The sequence below is a fragment of the Loxodonta africana genome, chromosome 20, assembly GCF_030014295.1.
Source record: "Loxodonta africana isolate mLoxAfr1 chromosome 20, mLoxAfr1.hap2, whole genome shotgun sequence".
Taxonomy (NCBI): Eukaryota; Metazoa; Chordata; class Mammalia; order Proboscidea; family Elephantidae; genus Loxodonta; species Loxodonta africana.
The window spans coordinates 3,910,137-3,934,383 of NC_087361.1; the positions used below are offsets into that span (position 1 = coordinate 3,910,137).

The 24,247-nt window shown below is 38.7% G+C and overlaps 1 protein-coding gene across 1 annotated transcript in view; it reads left to right on the top strand.

Moving 5' to 3' along the window:
- MYH15 (myosin heavy chain 15) overlaps window positions 1-24,247 on the top strand; it is a 209,814-nt gene that overhangs the window by 138,306 nt on the left and 47,261 nt on the right. The window contains 14 exon segments of the mRNA XM_064273474.1: window positions 2,358-2,552; window positions 2,554-2,634; window positions 4,100-4,122; window positions 4,124-4,188; window positions 4,191-4,261; window positions 6,930-6,997; window positions 6,999-7,073; window positions 10,196-10,286; window positions 12,299-12,459; window positions 12,461-12,490; window positions 12,492-12,517; window positions 12,520-12,589; window positions 12,591-12,657; window positions 23,130-23,242. Of these exon segments, the coding sequence (XP_064129544.1) occupies window positions 2,358-2,552; window positions 2,554-2,634; window positions 4,100-4,122; window positions 4,124-4,188; window positions 4,191-4,261; window positions 6,930-6,997; window positions 6,999-7,073; window positions 10,196-10,286; window positions 12,299-12,459; window positions 12,461-12,490; window positions 12,492-12,517; window positions 12,520-12,589; window positions 12,591-12,657; window positions 23,130-23,242 (1,136 nt within the window).

Sequence of the window (24,247 nt, forward strand, 5' to 3'; positions counted from 1 at the left end):
TGCACCCCACTTACCTCCTGCTCCGTCAGGGACTTTCTCTTGTGGTCCCTGTCAGGGCAGTCATTGGTGGTAGCTGGGCACCATCTAGCTCTTCTAGCCCAAGTCTGAAGTAGTCTCTGGTTTATATGACCCTTTTTGTCTCTTGAGCTAATATTTTCTTTGTGTCTTTGGTATTCTTCATTCTCCTTTGCTTCAGGTGGGTTGGGACCAATTGATGCATCTCAGATGGCCGCTTGCTAGCTTTTAAGACCCCAGATGCCACTCGCCAAAGTGCCATGCAGAACATTTTCTTAATAAACTTTGTTATGCCAGTCGACCTAGATGTCCCCTGAAACTATGGTCCCCAGACCCCAGCCCCTGCTACTCTGTCCCTCAGAGTATTTGGCTGTATTCAGGAAACTTTTTAGCTTTTGGTTTAGACCAGTTGTGCTGAATTCCCCTATATTGTGTGTTGTCCTTCCCTTCACCTAAGATAATTCTTGTCTATCTTTATCATCTAGTTAGTGAATACCCTTCTCCCTTCCTTCCCACCATAGAAGAATGTTTCCTTCTGTTTTTAAACCTTTTCTTGAGTTCTTTTAATAGTGGTCATGACTCATTTTTTAAAAAAACTAAATAAATTAACAGGTACTGTAAAGCCCTTTGTGTATTTCTCCCTTGATTCAAGTCCTATTCTTCCCTCCCCAGATCCGGAATTTGTATTTAGCATTCCTGTGTATGTGTTCATATCCTTACTAGATATGCAGATGTCCTTAAATATACGAAATAGTTTTAGTCTTCACATAAATAATATTCCAGATCTATTATTCTGAAATTTGTTTCTTATACTCAATATTATCTTTAAAATTTATCCACGTTGATAAATCTAGTACTAGATTATTGATTTTAACTGCTGTGTTGTATTCCTTTGTGTGAGCATACACTTATTTATGCATTCCCCAGCTCATGTAAACTTAAGCCATTTCCAATTTTTGCTATTATGAGCAGTTCTGCAGTGAACATTTTTATGACTGTCTCCCATGCACTGATAACACTTTGTTGACCAGTGGCTGGTCCAAGTCTGCACTTGGAATGGCACTTCTCTAGGGTAAGAAGTAGCAAGTTGTAGGCTATAAACAATGTCAACTTTACTAGATATTTCCTAAAAGCTTTTCAATTTACTTTCTACCAGAAGTATATGAGGACCCCTTTGTCCCACGTTCTCACCAACTCATGGTATTTCAGATTTGAAAAAAATTTGCCAAATTTTGTCATGCTTCTGACTGTTTTGGGAAAGCTAACATTTGTATTTTAAGAATGGAGTTTTCTGTAGGTACGATTTATTGTGTGGAAAATTTCTCCTCCATTTTATTTTGTTAAGTGCTTTTATTGCAAATAGGGGTTAAGTGCTTTTTCTGCATCAATTGGGATTCTCACATGATTTTTACTTTGGGCATAAAATATTATCTTTTTCATGAATTGATGGTTTTAACTGTAATATTATCATGAGGATTATTACATCATTGTTTGCTAACAAGATTAGCCTGTAACTTTTCTTTCTTCTGCTACGTTATTTAATTTGGGATCAAGGTTACCCTAGCCTCATAAGGAAGTTGGGGAATGTTTCCTCTTTTTAAAACATGAAACAGTTTATTGAAATTATCTGTTCCTTGAACATTTGGTAGGACTTATCTATAAAACCATCTGAACTTGATTACTATTTTGTGGTAGATTTTTCAGTTTTGATTCAATTTATATAATGGTTATAGACATATTAGATTTTTCGATTTCTTCTTGAATCACTTTAGGTAAGTTTTCTTTTTTAAAGAAATTTTACTTTTGAATTTTCCAATTTACTAGATTATGATTTTTTAATCTGTTTTTTTATATCTATAGTTATGTTCCTGTAATATTATAATTCCTAATATTGTTGCTTGGAAACCCTGGTGGCATAGTGGTTAAGTGCTACGGCTGCTAACCAAAGGGTCAGCAGATCGAATCTGCCAGGTGCTCCTTGGAAACTCTATGAGGCAGTTCTGCTCTGTCCTAGAGGGTCGTCATAGGTCAGAATCGACTCGACGGGACTGGTTTTTTGGGGGGTATTAGCTCCGTTAGGCCACCAGGATTCTATTAAGTGCTTTAGAAGAGGTAATCTAATCTTCTGAATGTGCCTGAAAGATCGAAAGCCCTCCAAACACAAGCAACTCCTCCACTTCTCAACAATAGATCAGGGAGCTGGGAATACTATTTCAGCTGCCTAGGATTTTTTTTTTTTTTTTTTAGGAAAGGTAGGTGAAAAGTGCTGGGCAGAGGGCAGACAATTATCTCTTTGCTATGTGTTAAGCAGCATTCTCGCCTAGCTCATAAATTACTTCCAGCTGTTGGCAACAATTTTCTCCTCATCATGGCGGGAGCAAGAGACCCTGGCAAATGTTGAAGAGCAGTGCCTGTCGCTGATTAAATCCAAGATCCAGCTGGAGGCCAGAGTCAAGGAGCTGTCTGAGCGGGTGGAGGAAGAAGAGGGGATAAATTCTGAGCAGACTGCCAAGGGGTGGAAACTGGAAGATGAATGCTCTGTATTTGCAGAAAGAAATCAATGACCTGGAAACAATATTGGCGAAGTCAGAAAAGGAGAAGCATGCTACACACCACAAGGTACTTTTTCTATGATGTTTGGAAGGACTAGATCCCTGAATTCCACTCAAATCAGGCTTTGGTACCAGACTTGCTCTGTTTAAGTTAATTAACACAGTGGCCTGCAGCTTTTTACAACACGGTGAATCAGAGCCACATAAAATAGTCTGATGAACTGCGTTACCCCAAGTCAAGTTTCCCATTTGAAGTTATGGCACACCACTTAATCTCCCAAGTGAAATGTTTTCATTTACTCCAATCTTACTGCATCAGAAATCTAATAGAAAGAGTGAAATGGTTTCATTGGGACACTAAGTATGCTTTTTTTTGGGAAGGAGAGCAAGCATGTTACAGTTTACTAAAAGGTGATTTGGGATGTTTCTGAATCCCCAGCTCTGACATTGATTTGGAGTTTGACCTTGATGATGTCACTTTAATTCCAGTTAAGGATTTTGGTTTTTTGTTTGTTTTAGGTGAGGGTTTCAACTTGTGTGTCTGCATATGGATTGAGAGTAGCTGAGGAGTCTGTATCAGATCTCAGATAATAATTACACTACAAAATGACACCCTAATGTCGACAGAAGGTTACCTAGTGGCCCTTGTGCTACTGATTCCTTTCCATAAAAAGCAAGTGGGCCTGGGATAGCCAGTTTCCGTTATCACACACTCGATCAGCTGGAATTCTTCTTGAACTTGCTTAGGACACTTAGGTATAAAGTTGGTATAAAAAACCAAAAACCAAATCCATTGCTGTCCAGTTGATTCCAACTCACAGAGACCCTATAGGACAGAGTAGAACTGACCCATTAAGTTTCCAAGGAGCGCCTGGTGGATTTGAACTGCCAACCTTTTGGTTAGCAGCTATAGCATTTAACCACTACGCCACCAGGGTTTCCAAAATCAGTATACGCCTCCTAAATCCTCAAAAGAAAGTGCTAAGTTATCTTTGTCGCTGTTGTTAAGTGCCATTGAGTTGGCCCCGAACTCTTGGTAACCTCATGCAGACCGTTGTGGTTCATAGGGTTTTCATTGGCTGATTTTTCCGAAGCGGATTGCCAGGCCCCTCTCTACCAAGGTACCTCTAACTGGACTCAAACCTCCAACCTTTTGGTTAGCAGCTGAGCACATTAATCATTTGTGCCACTAGGGACTCCAGATTACCTCTAGTGGTGTTATTGTTATACAATAATATGTACAACACTCTGAAAATGGGCCACTCATAAGTCATAACTCTATTAATAACATTTCATTAACCAAAATGTCTCAATCCCTGCCCATGACAGATAACGGATTATTTTTTGTGGAAGAAAAAGTGAATTTAGAGTTTTTGAAAATGTATTAGGAATTGGGGTAAATTAGAGTCTTTATGACAGTGGATACTTTTTGAATTTCTGTAGTAGAAAAGAGACACGGTGACCTTTCTTAGCCTTATGTCCAACCTTTCAGTAGCAGTGCTAATAAAGGCTTCATTGTCTTCTTCCCTGAGGTCAAGAAACTGACCGAGGAACTAGTCTCTAAAAGAGGATCTCAGCAAACTTAACAGTGACCAAGATTGTGCAGGGGCCCGCCAGCAAACCTGGGTGACCTGCAGGCAGAGGAGGGTAACCTGAGCAAAGCAAAGGGGAAATTGGAACAGCAAGTTCATGAGGTAAATAGTGATTTAGCGAGCTATCTGTCCATGTGTATGTAGATGTTCAGTTTTTACTTAGTTAATTTATGTTGACAGATTCAGGAGAACTTGGTAGCATAGCTTATTTCCTTCATTATTTAGATATTAAAAAAGAGGCCTTTTTTTCCCTCCTTAATGTACAGTGAACCACTACAGGCAAAGCAGGACCCCAGCAAATAATCTGTCATGTATGGGTTTTAAATGTAACTTTCATTTTGCTCCAGGGGTATGTTGATAGCAGGCAGTCCCCAGGTTATGAACGTCCCACTTAACTGACAGCTTGTACTTGCTCTTTAATGTTATGTAAATTTGCCCTCACTTTGAAACAATTGAACCAACCCGTGTTTAGAGAAATTCATCACAATCGCCTTCACTTGCTGCACGTGCAGCTTCTAAATCATTGAAAAGGCTTTGAGCGTTCTCTTCTACCAAACCCCTTATCATCGGGTAGATTCCAACTCAGAGCACTATAAATAAGATAAGGCTAAATAAGAACCTTATGTACCTGTTCTTACTTAATTACAAACTCAACTTATAGACACTGGAACAGATCTCGTTCATAACCCTATTTGATATACTCCTGGAGCAAAATACCAGGTTCTTTGGGAGCTATAGGGGAAAGTCAGTCACTTTGAGAGATAACCCTTTACCCTTCATCTCAGTGTTCCTCCCCTAAATGTGAAAGTTACATTTAAAACCCATATATGACAGATTATTTGCTGGGGTCCTGCTTTGCCTGTAGTGGTTCAGTGTATGCTAAGGAGGGAAAAAAAAGGCCTCCACATCTAAATAATGAAGGAAATAAGCTATGCTACCAAGTTCTCCTGAATCTGTTAACAGAAGTTAAGTAAAAACTGGACATCTCCATACATGGTGCAGAGGAATTGGTTTAAAGGCTGGCCCTGTTTTGTCTCCAGTGGTTGAGATTTATTTACAGTATGCAAGCCACAAGCTGCGTTCTACCCACACTACTGGACAATACTTATAAGAGTCTAAAGATGGTGCTCCTGCTCTGCCTTCAGTAACCCTGTGAGGTAAGGATGTTTCAGACCAGGTTCAAGGGATGAGTTCATCATTCTTCTTTTTTTCCCTCTACAGCTGACACAGTACAAGCATTCCTTCTTTTATTTCCCCCTAAAGTTTGGCCATTATAAAACTGCTGACAGGGTGGTCAGGTTTGTTACTGTTGTTATGTGCTTTCTCCTACTGTGTCTCTATCAGTTTTCTCTATTACCTGTTAATTGTCTTCACCTCTCTTCCTATTCCCACTGATGCTTATTTCCCAAAGCCTCTGTATGCAGATTTATGAGTGCTGTGCACATTTGCATACATACATACACATGAATGCTCACTCTCTCCTAAAATTCACCTACTTTCAGGTTTTTATGTATACCTTCCAGAATTCTCCTTTCATTTGGATTTTATGTCTTTTGCTGCTTACAGAAAGTATCTTCCATTGCTGAAAAGTAAACATGACAATGATCAAAAACTATATTGTCGCTGTTACCAAGCCTCCTGCTCAACTAAACAAAGCTGGAATGTTCTGACCACCTTGGTGGGGCACCAGACTGTGACATGATGTTATGGACTGGAAGGGGTTACCAAGATGGTGAAGGAGGTATGGAAATCATGCCATGAGAGACATGTTTGAAAGGACCCATGATTTGATATGTTTGAGACATGTTTGTCCTGGCCCAGACCCAGGGAAGGTGCTAAATATTCATAATGGTCACTTCATAACCAACAGGGTTAAACTGTTCCCCTCCCTCCATCACGCCCCTGTCTGTGAGTTCCTGATAAGGCATCCTGGGTAGTGGCCCAAGGTCACTTCACTGCTCTCCCTCCATTCAGACATGTGCAGTAAGCTGCAGAGCCATCCTTAGATGAACTTCATGCGTCATACCCCAAAAAACACACCCCTAGCCGCCATGACACTGCACCCCCATGCGTGTTAATTAGTTTCTATTCCAATTAGCCTATTCTCAGAAGCTTCATGAATTATGCATAACTTCCCTATCCCAAAACGTATATCTACCCTGGAAGCCCCAACCTCAGGGAACTAATCTGAGACTTAGTCTCTGAGCTCCTTGCTTACCAGTTTGTGATAAAGTCCACTTTCTCTTTCTCAAAGGCCTGGTGTCTCTCAATGACTTAAGGGGTCACATCAGGCAGGACCCACCCTCATCACGTTACAACACGGAGAAAGATTTGCTTGGTGTTGCTCCAGAGAACAGAGCCAGAGCTTGGACTTGTGGGTAGAATTCATAGAGGATATTTTGGCTTCTAGGAAGAAGCACTTCTGAGTAAATGGACTTATCCACCCGTGAAATGAGCTGCCATGTGAAGAAGCGAGCTTCTCATTACTGGGAAGTGATCAAACTAGAGCTCACTGGCCATTTATTATTGGTTCCTCCCTAGGACAAAGCTCTTATTCCATTGTCTCTAAAGTTTTCTTACATCACTGTGACTGTATATTCTTTTGTTAACCTATTGATGCATGCAATATTTATTTAAAATATCTGTGCTAGGTATCATTTACAAAATCTGCTTCTACTTTTCTTTTCCCAGAGATAGTGGTTAATGAACACACCTAGGGAGGCATAAACTTTAGCTACTTATTTGGCTGAATAGTGTTTCCTTTTGTCAGATCGAGAATGCCCTTGAGCAGGAAAGAAAAGTGAGAATGCACTGTGAAAGAGAAAAGTGCAAATTGGAGAGATTTAAAGCTGAACCAGGAAAGTATGGAGAACCTGGAGAGCAGCCAGCTGCAACTAGCAGAAAACCTGAGGAAGTAAGCCATCTTTCTGTTGACATGAGATTCTGGGGAACTTTATACTGGAAGCAGCAGCTCTCTCATTTCATTTATTCTCAAGACTCTAGGGCCAGGTATCTCAAAATCTGAAGAGCAGGATAACAAGTATGTGATTTTTTTTTTTTCCTGGACTTTATTATATAGTTATAAAAAAGAGTAAATCTAGAAGAATGTAACCTAGAGGGCATCTGACTAGCAGATATGAATAAAAGGTATAAGGCATATGAAATATGAATTAACTTATTGGGAATTAGAGGCTGCAAACCAATAGAATGAAAATAGCTCACTTCTTTTACTCATGGTAAAAACAATGGCGTAAAAATTAAAAAAAAAAAAAAAGACCTTGATTCAAAGTCTGATCACTTCAGAAATACTTGTCACACACAATTTCATTATCATTTACACAGCTTTTTTTTGTCAAATAATTTACTATGTAAGTTTTTTTTTTTTTTTACTACTGCATAAATATTAAAACTTAAAGTTGAAAGCAAACATGACAATGATTAAAATTAGTGGAACTTCCAAATCATATGAATTCCTTATACTCTTAAGGAACTCAAAGCAAGATGGCTCTCTGGGTTTGGTTTCATTGCTCAGAGAAATGGATTATCTCACTTTTTGTCTTTTTCTGATTTAGCTCAACTTCCTTCTTCCCATTTACAGGTTTTCAAGTTATTCAGAATAGTCCAAATAAAAAGGGAAAACTGTGAGGTCCAAGAGTGTGATAAGGCCAGATTAAAGCTGGAAGCATATGAATGATTGGGGCCCACAGGAAAAGAAAATACTCAAGTGAGCAGCTATGAGGTTCTGGTTTTCTTGTTGTGTACATACGTTGTCATTATACAGGATCTCCTTGGTGAGGCTTGGCTAATATTCTACTATTAAGTTACTGAATTTAATAGATGTTTGGGAAAGTGAAATAAGTAACAATAGTGCAAGGCAAAACGGATTCAATTTTGAAGACTGTTTAGCTCAGAGGAAAAATGATACTCCAAGTCCTTGTAGGCCACAGTTTAAAGAGTTCTGATGCTTAAGAAGTGCATGTTTTCAGTAAGTTATAACTTTTTTTGTAAAACCTTTTTGCCCAAATTGACCTATGTATATATGAAAATTTAATATGTGATAAAGGTGACATTTCAAATTAGTGAGGACAGGATATAATACTTAATAAATGGAGTTGGAATTAGTAGCTATTTAATTTTCTGAGGTAAAAGTTAAATCCCTACCTCGAACTGTTCACACGTACAAAATCCAGTTACATTAAACAATTGAATGTAAAAACAAAGCTATAAAACCATTAAAAGAAAATATAGGTGATAAGTTTTAGGTAATTGACAGGAGAAGTCTTCTTAAGTCACAAAAAAGCCAAAAACATAAAAGAAAAATATTGATGTTTGACTACATCAAGTTTTTAAACTTGTGTGTGTGTGTGAAAAAAAGAATTATATAAAGTTGAGACAAGATAATGAAATGGGAGAAAATATTGTAACATATATAAAAAATTAATATCTAGACTATTAAAAGAAAATGTGTAATTCAATAATAGGACAAACAATCTAATAGAAAAAAATGACAAAAGGACACAAACAGGCAAATCATTTGGTTTATTGACTGTTGCTAATTCCTCAGCGTTGACAAGATGCTTTCATCACTGGTGAACAAGAGAGTTCAAAATAAAAAATGGGTTAAGAAAAATCAGGAAGTATGATAATGCTAAGGGTAAATATAGGAAAATAACAATAGCATATTGCTACTGGAGGGCAAAGGGCAAGGCTATTGTATTTTAAAGCACATACCTATATACGATCCAGGAATTTACCTGCTCAGTGTCCACATAGAGAAACACTAACATGTACACAAGGAGGCAAGTGTATGAACAGTGTTATTTGGAAATGCAAAATATTGGGAAAAACCTAAGCGATTATTAATAGGAAAATGGATAAACTACAATGTTCATCAACCTGAACAAGGCCAGGGGCCAACTGCAGAACAGATCATCAACTGCTAAGGTGCAAGTTCAAGTTGAAACTGAAGAAAATAAGAACAATTCCACAAGAACTAAAGTATGACCTTGAGTACACCCACCTCAATTTAGAGACCATCTCAAGAATAGATTTGACGGGTCAAACACTAATGACTGAAGACAGAAGTACCACCAGAATGCTCATTAGAAGAAAAGATGGCTAGAGTATGTCTCACATACTTTGGACATGTTACTGGGAGGGATCAGTCCCTGGAGAAGGACATCATGTGTAGTAGAGGGTCAGTGAAAAAGAGGAAGACCCTCAAAGAGATGGATCCACACAGTGGCTGCAACAATGGGCTTAAGCATAACAACGATTGTGAGGATGTTGCAGGACCAGATGGTGTTTCATTCTATTGTACATAGTGTCACTATGAATTGGAACCGACTTGATGGTACATAACAACAACATTATGTTCAAATCATGCACTTTGTTAATCATGCCACAGTTAAAATTTTTAAATGAAAAACATGTATCTGTGGGCCAGCATAGAAAAATCTCCAATATGTTATTGGGTTAAAAATAAATTATAGAACTATGGGTTTTATACAAATATATGCAATCTTATACCTTTTACGAGGAGCCCTGGTGGTACAGTGGTTAAGCACTCGGCTGCTAAACAAAAGGTCAGTGATTCAAACCCATCAACCATTCCACAGAAGAAAAATGTGGCAATCTGCTTCTGTAACGATTTACAGCTTTGGAAACCCCATGGGTCTCTGACCTACAGGGTCGCTATGAATCAGAATCGACTTGATGGCAATGGATTTGGTTTTTTGGTTTTATACCTTTTACAGTCAAGAAAATGAAACTTTCCACACACACATATTAACACAAACAAATGTAAATGCTTAGAAAAATGAATGTCTGGAAGGATGGACGTCAAACTGATAATGGTGATTACCTTTAGAGAGGGAACAGGACTGGGTGTAAAGACAAGGAGACTTCAAATATAGCCATAATAGTTAATTTTTTTTTTTAATGAGAATAAGTCCATGCATCATTTATATAATTAAAAAATATTTAAACAAAACATTACTATTACAAACAATTCCACTAGTTACCTTTTCCCAACAGGAAAGAATTAGAAATGAGCCAAATGAGTTCAAAGGTGGCAAATGAGAAAGGTCTAGCAGCTTAGCTTCAAAAGATGGTTAAAGAGCTTCAGGTAATTTATCAAATATCCGTGTGTATCTGTATTTAGGCCAAGACGGGTGATGATTGGTGCTTCCCTGGTAAATGCCCTTCTAGCCATAGACAGCACAACAAAAGCACAGTGGTTAAGAGGGAAAACTGTGGTGTTCCAACTTTTATCTACCACTTTCTGGATGTTTGACTCTGGGAAAATGAAATTTTAAGCTTAAATTTCCTTATCATGAGGATAATAAAAATGAATTGCTAACTTGGCATTGGCTAAAATCCCAAATGAGTATATTTTCACTCATGAACCCTCCCAACAACCTTTGAGCTCATATTGTGCAAGGGTACATTGAGAATGCTAAACATGGAGCCTGAGCTGTGGTAAGCATTTGGTCTTAGCAGATTAATTTTTTATGATGATTATTCTTAGAAGGCAGTTATGCTAAAAATCACTCAATTCTGTAGCTATTTGTCACCTCAAAACATTATTTTATAATGAATAACTATGTCTTAGACCATGTAACTGTTTTATACTCTTTGAGCATGTTATAAAATAACACACACACACATATATCTATATCTATCTCTTTCTGTATCTCTCTATCTCTCTATACATCCAGATGGATGTGTTTCTCCTTTGGAGCTAAATTTTTATCTCAATAATGTAAGCATTACTTAAAATGGTTTTGGAACTCCTTTCTGATAATTAACTTCTAAGACATTTTGAGCCAAATAAAACCAATCTCACTGCTTTATGGACATGCTTTATTTTCAGACACGTTATTAATCAAGTGATTACCCATCGTATTCACCAGACTTACCTTCAAATGATAGCTTTTTCAAAAATAAAAAAAGTCAGGTCCTCAGTTTATCCAAAAGACAAATTTTCTTACCTTGATGTCTTTAAGTGTTGCTCTAAAGATTATTTCCAAATAAATGTTTCGGAAATGTTTGGTTCAATGACAGTATTGTTTGAGATAAATATATTGGATCTCAAGGTAACTAGTTGAAAGAGGACAACGTTTATTCGGATGTGGAAATCATACCTTTTTGAGCACCTTCTCTGTCACATTTCATACAGAGAGCTGATAGCCTACTTATTTGGTACGATCCAGAAATTAGCTTCCTCTAAGTCATTTTTTTTAAGTCATAGCACTCTTAATTACTGCAAAGAAAAAGATATCCTAAAATAGATTCTCTCATTTTTCCTCCTGCCCTAACCTATGCCTAATTACTTGAGGTGAAGTTAATGAATGTCAATGGCTTCATGTTCTGTAATACAATGATGCTCTCTGGATTTATAGTGCTGTTTTTCTCTACCTTAAAAGGGCTGTTTGCTCTGAGGGTTCTTGCCACTACCTTTTTTCCCCCTAGTAATTCTTCATCCTCTAATTGTGTCAGGTTATTCCTCACTTTAGTAGTCCCCGTTTCTCCACCAACTCCAATGTATTACTTCAGATCTGCTACTGAAAATCTCCTGCAGACTAGAAAACCAAGTTTCTAAGAATTGTGTTTAAAATTAACGTCGTTTCTTATGAGTATGTTGTTTGAGCTTAGAACTTCGAGATACTCATTCTCTTGATCAGATTTCTGCCTAAGTTCCTGATAGTTGAGGTTGTCAGGTAAAAAATTCCAGATGAGTGAGGCGTTATATGTGAAATCCATCATGATATGTGTATATATATAAAATAATTTCTCTGTAGGGTTTTCTTGATGGATGAAAGATGTTTTCGTATTCCCTTGGGCAGTGTTCTTTGCTGAGTTTTGCCTTCCTGTGCATACTGTGATGAAGCTGCATAGCAGCAAGGGCTGGTGCATCTGGAGGAACTACAAATCCTAATTCTGGCCTTGGCACTAAATTAGGGCAAAGCACTTCTGTTTGTATATTCTGTTTTCTTTTACTATAAAATAGGAATCAAAAGTGTCATGTCATCTTTCTTAGTTTTGAGAAATAAATGAAAAAAAATAATAAGGTAAAGCTCTTGAACAGAAAATGTGCTGCAAGGGCTTGGTAAACACAGAAATTATTTGTTGCTACAGACTCAGATACAGGATTTGAAAGAAGAGCTGGAATCCGAAAGGACCACTCGAGCCAAGGTGGAGAGGGAAACAGCTGACCACACTTAAGAACTGGAAGACTTTGAATAGAGGCTAGACGAGGCAGAAGGTGCCAACTTGGCTCAGCTGGAGGTAAGTAAGAAACGAAACAAAATTCCAGAAGCTTCACCAAGACACTGCACTTTGAGGCAACCTCTGCCTCTTTGCTGACAGCCTCACTGTGCTTGAGGGCCAGGTAGAAAATCTACAGTGGGTCAGGCAGAAACTGGAAAAGACAGAGTAATTTGCAGCTAGAAGTGGATGACCTCCTGACCCATACTGAGCAGACCGCCAGAGCTGAGGTAGGTGATCTCAAGCCCTTCTGGTGGATTTCTTAACTTAACATGGGAGTAGGGAGAGGAGGAGAGGGGAAAAAAAAAAACAACTAGATGGGTGACCTGAGGTATCTGTTAATGAAGGCCATAGCTTTTCAGGTTTACTAGATTAGTATTAGTAGAACAGCAGTTGTTGTTAAGGTCACACAGCTGTCACCTAAAAGTGGCCTGATGGTTGCTTTGGGTTTTATTGGAATTCCAGTCTGTATTCCTATGGGCTTTTTTCATAATAGCATAAGTAAGTGAATAGAACCTTTTGAACAAATGGCCAACACAAGCAGCTTTGCTGAGAAGAGGAACTTTTTCTCCCTGGTGTCCTCTGGCACCTCTTTAACCAGCCAGCACCAGAAGAAATTTCTTTCTTCACTGAGCCCATTAATCTATACACTGCAAGCTCCCTTTTTTTTTTAATTAATTTTTATTAAGCTTCAAGTGAACATTTACAAATCCAATCAGTCTGTCACACGTAAGTTTACATACATCTTACTCCCATCTCCCACTTGCTCTCCCCCTATTGAGTCAGCCCTTTCAGTCTCTCGTTTCGTGACAATTTTGCCAGCTTCCCTCTCTCTCTATCTTCCCATCCCCTCTCCAGACAAGAGTTGCCAACACACTCTCAAGTGTCCACCTGATTTAATTAGCTCACTCTTCATCAGCATCTCTCCCCCCCCCCCCCCCCCCGCGCTGACCAGTCCCTTTCATGTCTGATGAGTTGTCTTCGGGAATGGTTCCTGTCCTGTGCCAACAGAAGGTCTGGGGAGCATGGCCGCCGGGATTCCTCCAGTCGCAGTCAGAGCCTTAAGTATGGTCTTTTTATGAGAATTTGGGGTCTGCATCCCACTGATCTCCTGCTCCCTCAGGAGTTCTCTGCTGTGCTCCCTGACAGGGCAGTCATCGATTGTGGCCGGGCACCAACTAGTTCTTCTGGTCTCAGGATGATGTAGGTCTCTGGTTCATGTGGCCCTTTCTGTCTCTTGGGCTCTTAGTTGTCGTGTGACCTTGGTGTTCTTCATTTTCCTTTGCTCCAGGTGGGTTGAGACCAATTGATGCATCTTAGATGGCCGCTTGTTAGCATTTAAGACCCCAGACGCCACATTTCAAAGTGGGATGCAGAATGTTTTCATAACAGAATTGTTTTGCCAATTGACTTAGAAGTCCCCTCAAACCATGTTCCCCAGACCCCCGCCCCTGCTCCGCTGAGCTTTGAAGTATTTATTTTATCCCGGAAACTTCTTTGCTTTTAGTCCAGTCCAATTGAGCTGACCTTCCATGTATTGAGTGTTGTCTTTTCCTTCACCCAAAGCAGTTCTTATCTACTGATTATTCAATAAAAAACCCTCTCCCACCCTCCCTCCCTCTCCCCTTCGTAACCACAAAAGTATGTGTTCTTCTCAGTTTATACTATTTCTCAAGATCTTATAATAGTGGTCTTATACAATATTTGTCCTTTTGCCTCTGACTGATTTCGCTCAGCATAATGCCTTCCAGGTTCCTCCATGTTATGAAATGTTTCACAGATTCGTCACTGTTCTTTATCGATGCGTAGTATTCCATTGTGTGAATATACCACAATTTATTTACCCATTCATCCGTTGACGGACACCTTGGTTGCTTCCAGCTTTTTGCTATTGTAAACAGAGCTGCAATAAACATGAGTGTGCATATATCTGTTTGTGTGAAGGCTCTTGTATCTCTAGGGTATATTCCGAGGAGTGGGATTTCTGGGTTGTATGGTAGTTCTATTTCTAACTGTTTAAGGTAGCGCCAGATAGATTTCCAAAGTGGTTGTACCATTTTACATTCCCACCAGCAGTGTATAAGAGTTCCAATCTCTCCGCAGCCTCTCCAACATTTATTATTTTGTGTTTTTTGGATTAATGCCAGTCTAGTTGGTGTGAGATGGAATCTCATCGTAGTTTTAATTTGCATTTTTCTAATGGCTAATGATCGGGAGCATTTTCTCATGTATCTGTTGGCTGCCTGAATATCTTCTTTAGTGAAATGTGTGTTCATATCCTTTGCCCACTTCTTGATTGGGTTGTTTGTCTTTTTGTGGTTGAGTTTTGACAGAATCATGTAGATTTTAGAGATCAGGCGCTGGTCTGAGATGTCATAGCTGAAAATTCTTTCCCAGTCTGTGGGTGGTCTTTTTACTCTTTTGGTGAAGTCTTTAGATGAGCATAGGTGTTTGATTTTTAGGAGCTCCCAGTTATCTGGTTTCTCTTCATCATTTTTGGTAATGTTTTGTATTCTGTTTATGCCTTGTATTAGGGCTCCTAGGGTTGTCCCTATTTTTTCTTCCATGATCTTTATCGTTTTAGTCTTTATGTTTAGGTCTTTGATCCACTTGGAGTTAGTTTTTGTGCATGGTGTGAGGTATGGGTCCTGTTTCATTTTTTTGCAAATGGATATCCAGTTATGGCAGCACCATTTGTTAAAAAGACTATCTTTTCCCCAATTAACTGACACTGGTCCTTTGTCAAATATCAGCTGCTCATACATGGATGGATTTATATCTGGGTTCTCAATTCTGTTCCATTGGTCTATGTGCCTGTTATTGTACCAATACCAGACTGTTTTGTCTACTGTGGCTGTATAATAGGTTCTGAAATCAGGTAGAGTGAGGCCTCCCACTTTCTTCTTCTTTTTCAGTAATGCTTTGCTTATCCGGGGGTTCTTTCCCTTCCATATGAAATTGGTGATTTGTTTCTCTAGCCCCTTAAAATATGACATTGGAGTTTGGATTGGAAGTGCGTTATATGTATAGATGGCTTTTGGTAGAATAGACATTTTTACTATGTTAAGTCTTCCTATCCATGAGCAAGGTATGTTTTTCCACTTAAGTATGTCCTTTTGAATTTCTTGTAGTAGAGCTTTGTAGTTTTCTTTGTATAGGTCTTTTACATCCTGGGTAAGATTTATTCCTAAGTATTTTATCTTCTTGGGGGCTACTGTGAATGGTATTGATTTGGTTATTTCCTCTTCGGTGTTCTTTTTGTTGATGTAGAGGAATCCAAGTGATTTTTGTATGTTTATTTTATAACCTGAGACTCTGCCAAACTCTTCCATTAGTTTCAGTAGTTTTCTGGAGGATTCCTTAGGGTTTTCTGTGTATAAGATCATGTCATCTGCAAATAGTGATAACTTTACTTCCTCCTTGCCAATCCGGATACGCTTTATTTCTTTGTCTAGCCTAATTGCCCTGGCTAGGACTTCAAGTACGATGTTGAATAAGGTGGTGATAAAGGGCATCCTTGTCTGGTTCCCGTTCTCAAGGGAAATGCTTTCAGGTTCTCTCCATTTAGAGTGATATTGGCTGTTGGCTTTGCATAAAAAAAGAGTTGGCTTTGCATAGATGCCCTTTATTATGTTGAGGAATTTTCCTTCAATTCCTATTTTGGTGAGAGTTTTTATCATAAATGGGTGTTGAACTTTGTCAAATGCCTTTTCTGCATCAATTGATAAGATCATGTGATTTTTATCTTTTGTTTTATTTATGTGATGGATTACATTAATGGTTTTTCTGATATTAAACCAGCCTTGCATACCTGGTATAAATCCCACTTGATCAGGGTGAATTATTTTTTTGATGTGTTGTTGGATTCTATTGGCTAGAATTTTGTTAAGGATTTTTGCATCTATGTTCATGAGGGATATAGGTCTAAAATTTTCTTTTTTTGTAATGTCTTTACCTGGTTTTGGTATCAGGGAGATGGTAGCTTCATAGAATGAGTTGGGTAGTATTCCATCATTTTCTATGCTTTGAAATACCTTCAGTAGTAGTGGTGTTAAGTCTTCTCTGAAAGTTTGGTAGAACTGTGCAGTGAAGCCGTCCAGGCCAGGGCTTTTTTTTGTTGGAAGTTTTTTTATTACTGTTTCAATCTCTTTTTTTGTTATGGGTCTATTTAGTTGTTCTACTTCTGAATGTGTTAGTTTAGGTAGGTAGTGTTTCTCCAAGAATTCATCCATTTCTTCTAGGTTTTCAAATTTGTTAGAGTACAATTTTTCGTAGTAATCTGAAATGATTCTTTTAATTTCATTTGGTTCTGTTGTGATGTGATCCTTCTCATTTCTTATTCGGGTTATTTGTTTCCTTTCCTGTTTTTCTTTAGTCAGTCTAGCCAATGGTTTATCAATTTTGTTAATTTTTTCAAAAAACCAGCTTTTGGCTTTGTTAATTCTTTCAATTGTTTTTCTGTTCTCTAATTCATTTAGTTCAGCTCTAATTTTTATTATTTGTTTTCTTCTGGTGCCTGATGGGTTCTTTTGTTGCTCAGTTTCTATTTGTTCAAGTTGTAGGGACAGTTCTCTGATTTTGGCTCTTTCTTCTTTTTGTATGTGTGCATTTATCGATATGAATTGGCCTCTGAGCACTGCTTTTGCTGTGTCCCAGAGGTTTTGATAGGAAGTATTTTCATTCTCGTTGCAGTCTATGAATTTCCTTACTCCCTCCTTGATGTCTTCTATAACCCAGTCTTTTTTCAGGAGGGTATTGTTCATTTTCCAAGTATTTGATTTCTTTTCCCTAGTTTTTCTGTTATTGATTTCTAGCTTCATTGCCTTGTGGTCTGAGAAGATGCTTTGTAATATTTCGATGTTTTGGACTCTGCAAAGGTTTGTTTTATGACCTAATATGTGGTCTATTCTAGAGAATGTTCCATGTGCGCTAGAAAAAAAAGTATATTTTGCAGCAGTTGGGTGGAGAGTTCTGTATAAGTCAATGAGGTCAAGTTGGTTGATTGTTGTAAGTAGGTCTTCTGTGTCTCTGTTGAGCTTCTCACTGGATGTCCTGTCCTTCTCCGAAAGTGGTGTGTTGAAGTCTCCTACTATAATTGTGGAGGTGTCTCTCTCACTTTTCAATTCTGTTAAAATTTGATTTATGTATCTTGCAGCCCTGTCATTGGGTGCATAAATATTTAATATGGTTATGTCTTCCTGATCAATTGTCCCTTTTATCATTATGTAGTGTCCTTCTTTATCCTTTGTGGTGGATTTAAGTCTAAAGTCTATTTTGTCAGAAATTAATATTGCTGCTCCTCTTCTTTTTTGCTTGTTGTTTGCTTGATATATTTTTTTCCATTCTTTGAGTTTTAGTTTGTTTGTGTCTCTAAGTCTAAGGTGTGTCTCTTGTAGGCAACATATAGATGGATCGTGTTTCTTTATCCAGTCCGTGACTCTCTGTCTCTTTATTGGTGCATTTAGTCCATTTACATTCAGGGTAATTATAGATAAATAAGTTTTTAGAGCTGTCATTTTGATGCCTTTTCATGTGTGTTGTTGGCCATTTCATTTTTCCACATACTTTTTTGTGCTGAGACGTTTTTCTTATTAAATTGTGAGATCCTCATTGTCATAGTGTTTGACTTTATGTTTGTTGAGTCGTTACGTTTTTCTTGGCTTTTATCCTGAATTATGGAGTTGATATTCCTTTTTGTGGTTACCTTATTATTTACCCCTATTTTTCTAAGTAAAAACCTAACTTGTATCATTCTATATCGCCTTGTATCACTCTCCATCTGGCAGTTCAATGCCTCCTGTATTTAGTCCCTCTTTTTAATTATTGCGATCTTTTACCTATTGACTTCCATGATTCCCTGTTATGTGTATTATTTTGTTTATTTATTTTTTAAAATTAATCTTAATTTGTTTGTTTTTGTGATTTCCCTATTTGAGTTGATATCAGGACGTTCTGTTTTGTGACCTTGTATTGTGCTGGTACCTGATATTATTGGTTTTCTGACCAATCTCCTTTAGCATTTCTTGTAGCTTTGGTTTGGTTTTTGCAAATTCTCTAAACTTGTGTTTATCTGTAAATATCTTAATTTCGCCTTCATATTTCAGAGAGAGTTTTGCTGGATATATGATCCTTGGCTGGCAGTTTTTCTCCTTCAGTGCTCTGTATACGTCGTCCCATTCCCTTCTTGCCTGCATGGTTTCTGCTGAGTAGTCTGAACTTATTCTTATTGATTCTCCCTTGAAGGAAACCTTTCTTTTCTCCCTGGCTGCTTTTAAAATTTTCTGTTTATCTTTGTTTTTGGCAAGTTTGATGATAATATGTCTTGGTGTTTTTCTTTTTGGATCAATCTTAAATGGGGTTCGATGAGCATCCTGGATAGATATCCTTTCGTCTTTCATGATGTCAGGGAAGTTTTGTGTCAGGGGTTCTTCAACTATTTTCTCTGTGTTTTCTGTCCTCCCTCCCTGTTCTGGGACTCCAATCACTCGCAAGTTATCCTTCTTGATAGAGTCCCACATGATTCTTAGGGTTTCTTCATTTTTTTTAATTCTTTTATCTGATTTTTTTTCAGCTATGTTGATGTTGATTCCCTGGTCCTCCAGATGTCCCAGTCTGCATTCTAATTGCTCGAGTCTGCTCCTCTGACTTCCTATTGCATTGTCTAATTCTGTAATTTTATTGTTAATCTTTTGGATTTCTACATGCTATCTCTCTATGGATTCTTGCAACTTATTAATTTTTCCACTATGTTCTTGAATAATCTTTTTGAGTTCTTCAACAGTTTTATCAGTGTGTTCCTTGGCTTTTTCTGCAGTCTGCCTTATTTCATTTGTGATGTCTTTAAGCATTCTGTAAATTAGTTTTTTATATTCTGTATCTGATAATTCCAGGATTGTATCTTCATTTGGGAAAGATTTTGATTCTTTTGTTTGGGGGGTTGGAGAAGCTGTCATGGTCTGCTTCTTTAGGTGGTTTGATATGGACTGCTGTCTCCGAGCCATCACTGGGAAACTAGTTTTTCCAGAAAATCCGCTGGCTGGTACACTGGCTCCAGGCTCTGAAAACAATCGCTGCCTCCCCGTATTTGTTCGTTCTCCGTCTCTAAATCTGTGTTTGTTGTTCAGAGTTCGTAGATTGTTTATTTTTGTGATCGATTCACTTGTTTTTCCGAGTCTTTGTTGCAAGAGGGATCCGCGGTAGCGTCCACCTAGTCCGCCATCTTGGCCCCGCCTCTCGCAAGCTCCATTTTTAAATGGATAGTTTGATATCGTGGGTAGTGGTGACCCTACCTTCTGGTAGTTGAAAGAAGGCTTGCTTTAGGTGGTGGTTGTTGTTAGGTGCCATCAAGTCGATTCTGACTCGTAGTGACCCTGTGTACAAGAGAATGAAACACTGCCTGGTCCTGTGCCATGCTTACATCACTGTTATGCTTAAGCCCATTGTTGCAGCCACTGTGTCAATCCATATTGTTGAGGGTCTTCCTCTTTTTCATTGACCCTCTACTTTACCAAGCATGATGGCCTTCTCCAGGGACTGATCCCTCCTGATAACATGTCCAAACTATGTGAGATATAGTCTTGCCATCTTTGCTTCTAAGGAGCATTCTGGTCATACTTCTTCCAAGACCGATTTTTTCACTCTTTAGGTTCGTGCCTTAGGTTAATGAGAGTGAATGATTAATTGCTCTAACCTGTACTCCTCATGAGCCAAATTAGTAAAGTCATCTGGGAAGAGGAACCAACAATAAAGTGGACTGTGGCAAGAAAAATGTAGAATTTCTTCAGAATCTTGGAGGCGTTCCTAAAAGGTTTGCCGTTCATTCCCTGCTCATCCTTTTAGATAAGCAACCTCATAGTCTTTTGCACATTCTGCTTATGAAAATCCTTTGTAAACTGAAAACACTTTACCAGAGGTTAGCAGTGTCCATGGATACCTACCACTTGAAGCTATGCCTTAGGACAGATGCCTTTTCTGTCTGCCTAGGCAGGCTGCACACTCTGCCTTGGTGGGTTTCATAACACAGGCCTCTGCCAAAAATTAGGACTCTGGCTCCTTTCCTTGCTGTTTCCACACACCGCTGACCCAAGTTGTCTCATAGAAATCTATGCTTGGTCACCCTCAGCAAACAGGTGTACAACATAGCATATTCCAGGTCATAAACAGAACTATGGTTTCTCATACCTAGACGTGTTCCTCCTAGCCCAGTTTATGGGTCATTTATTATTGGAGATGCTATAAAATAAAGATGGTTCACTTAGTCATCCATATTTTTATCCAGTTTATCTTGGAACTCAGGAGTGGTGTCTGAGCCAACTAGGATGTAGGACATCAATCAATTAATCCTTATTTTCATACAATGGATTCTGGGGAATCTAGTATTTGACTTTGTTTTTTGCATCTGCACAGGAAAATATCAGTTCAAATCCTAATTTCAATACTTACTAGCTGTGTAAATTTGGGCAAGTTATTTAGCCTTTCACATGCTCATTCATGAAACAGAGCTGACCAAATTCTTGAGGGATATTGTGAGGGAAAAAAAGGAGTGTGCCAATGTCAACTATCGATGTTGATAGTTGGCTGTTAGAGCAAACATATTCAACATTCAAGGTAAAATTAGTAATTTTGCAGACAATCTAAACCGTTACATTTATCATTATCTTCTGGAGCCCTGATGGTGCAGTGGTTAAGAGGGTGGCTGTGAACCATAAGACTGACAGAATCCACCAGCCGCTCCTTGGAAACCCTATGGGGCAGTTCTACTCTGCCCTGTAGGGCTGCTATGAGTCGAAGTTGACTCCACAGCAGTTTTTTTTTTAGTAGCTTTCTTCTAGTCTTAAGTGAAGCATGGATAATTGAGTGTGCCTGCCATTTAACATTAATCTCCTAACTTAGGTGACACCAATGGCATTGTCCGAAAAACTGGCCAGTGAATCTCTGCCAGACTTGGTTTCACAACCACCAAGCCTGCAACAACTGTGAGCTAGAACTACATGGCATTCCTTGTCGGCCTCCTAAAGAACATACTCCTGATTTGGCTCTTTATTTGTTTACTAATCAGTATATAATATCCTACCCAGGTTAAAAAACAAATTTTGGAGGTGGGAGTTTATGAAGAAGGCTTGAATGTGATCTTAGTAAACTTTAGTCATTGTGTTGGCCAACTTTTCACCGAAGTCTGGAGAAATTTGAGTGTCTTAGACATTTATGAAGTGCCTATAATGTGTCAAACACTGCTGTAGGCCCTGAGGATATAAGGAAGATATAATCTAGTTTTTCATTAGGGAATTTAGAATAATCACTATTGTAAGTTTAAACAGAACAGTCTTCAATTCAGCATAGACTCCAGCTGGAGATCTCAAAGGCTATTGCTGATTCAGAAGTTTCCAAGAGGATTAAGTCTGGCATCACCTTTTAAGTGTCCCTGGTCTTTGGTCATGACAGTATCACAAAAACTAGGTTAATACTGATACTGTTAGGTTCACCACCAGATTTCACCATTTTGCCAGATGGTGATCCCTTGCTGTCTCCTTATTCTTCCATTTTCATAGCATTCTTTATTTGTAGAGACAACGGCCTCATAGGGCTGCTGGTGGATTGAGATTTAATACATTTAAACAGTCTAGAAAAGAGATCTAGATATATGATAAGCACACAATAAATGTTAACTGCTCTTATTATTATTTTTATTACTTTCATTATCATTGTTATCATCATCATCAAAAATGGGGCAGATGGCAGGCATTTTGAAAAAAATTGTAATAAACAGAATATTGAGTATAAAATCTGTAGGACCATGGAAGTCTACCAATGTCCTTTTGCCATTTCTGGCCCTAGTAATAACGGAAATGTAAACCACCAGCCAATTCTCAGATAAAGAGGATACCCACATCTTGCATTTGGTAAATCTTAGATCTTGGTCCTACCTGAGGATCTTGGGTCTCAAAGTCACTAACGCAAGTTTTCAGAATGTGGCAAGAATTTGGTGATTAGATTGTATACATGAAGCCAGGAAGTACAAAGACAAATGGCATATACTTTTCTCCAAGCATATAAAACCATTTCTGAGAAACTAGACTTTGAAGAGTTAATCTAAAACTGTTGCTTTGACAGCTGGAATTTGTGTTATTAAGCTACATCAGCTCAGATCCATCTACTTTCTCTTATTCAACTTGGTCAGCCCTCTGGATTTCCTTTCTTCTTCCTCTCTCCCTCTCTTTTCTCCCTCTAAGCCCCCTTTCTTTCCACCCCTGTACAATTATTTATTAAGCTCACAGTATGTGCTAGACACTATTGTAAGCACAGGGCCAGGAGTGGGGGGTATCTGTGAATCAAACAGAATCTAAACCTCATGAAACTTATATTCTAGTGGAAGAGAAACTTTAAATATATAATGTTGAGAAGTAATTATATCCTTCAGCAATGTTTGAATTTTCTCCTTCAGAAGGACACAGAATTCTAGAAAGGGCCCCAATACCCAGGGGGCTGGCTTTCTCTGTGGATACCTGTAGTCTGAAAAGTTTAGGCCTCATGGAAGCCTAGATCCTAGAGAGTACTGTAGTTGCTTAAATTAGAAGACATGGTCTCCCATGCAGGCCGTGATCTTTAGGTCAGAAGAGAACATGCAGGTTCTGGGAGCCACCCTCCCCTTCTACCATATGTGGCCTGTATAAACCATGACCAACCCTTCTTTCTCAATTCATAGGCTAATGCCAAGAAGCACTGTAGACTGTATGGAGAGCATTTGAATGAAGCAAATGCAAAACTGGGTGAGGTGAGTCAGCTGGTAAATGACAACACGGAAGACAATGCTACGAAGTAAGTAAATATTCAACTATCTTAGTGAATGAGCCCCAATCCAAGCTGACTGGTGGAGGGATGGCTGAGATGATGAACTAAATCATAGAGCCCAGGTGGGCATTTAAAGATTCTAGGGAAGGATACAGCCTTTGAGATATCCTCATCTATGGACTGCTTCTTATCTGAGAAGGTGTCTTAGGCTGTGTTCTCTAGAGAAGCAAAAGAGTAAAGCGTATACATATATATAGAGAGAGACAGATTTATATTAAGGAAATGGTTCACATGATTGTAGAGGCTGGAATGTCCCAAGTCCGTGGATCAGGATAGAGGCTTCTACTTCACGTAGCCACATGGGCTGGTGAACCCAAGATCAGCAGGTCAGAGAGCAGGGCTCTTGTTCACAGACTGTGAGGATCAACGAATCCCAAGATTGTCAGGCAAGACAGCAAGACTGCTCCTGATTCACATAGCTACTTGGGTTGGCAAACCCAAGATCGGCAGGTCAGAGACCAGGACTCTTGCTCATAGGCTGTGAAGGTGGATGAATCCCAACATCAGCAGATAAGCTGCTAGCTCAAGTCCCAAGAAGCAGAGGTCAGATGAACAGGAGGCAGCTGCAGGATCCAGAGCAGGCAAAAGCCAGAACGTCTACTTATATTCGGATGCAGGCTACAAGTCCAAGGAAATTCTCTTTCAACTGATTGGTTACTCACAGCAGATCCCATCATAGGAGTGATCATATATAAACACTGAGAATCATGGCCCAGAATGATGTTTGTCTCTGTTTTACTTAGTTTTTTGGGTCTTTGCTGTGGAGAGACAGTATGGTGCTTCCGTCTATGGCACCATGTTAGCCAGAAGTCTTGACACACAATCTTAACCATCACAGAAGGGTTACCTCTTTGCAGCTTTGGAAGACCTTTAAAGCTCCCTTCAATGATGAGGAAGACACTTTGTAGTCAGATCAATGAGTAGTAGAAGTCATATATGCACAGTCTACTAGACACAACTTTTTACAACTTC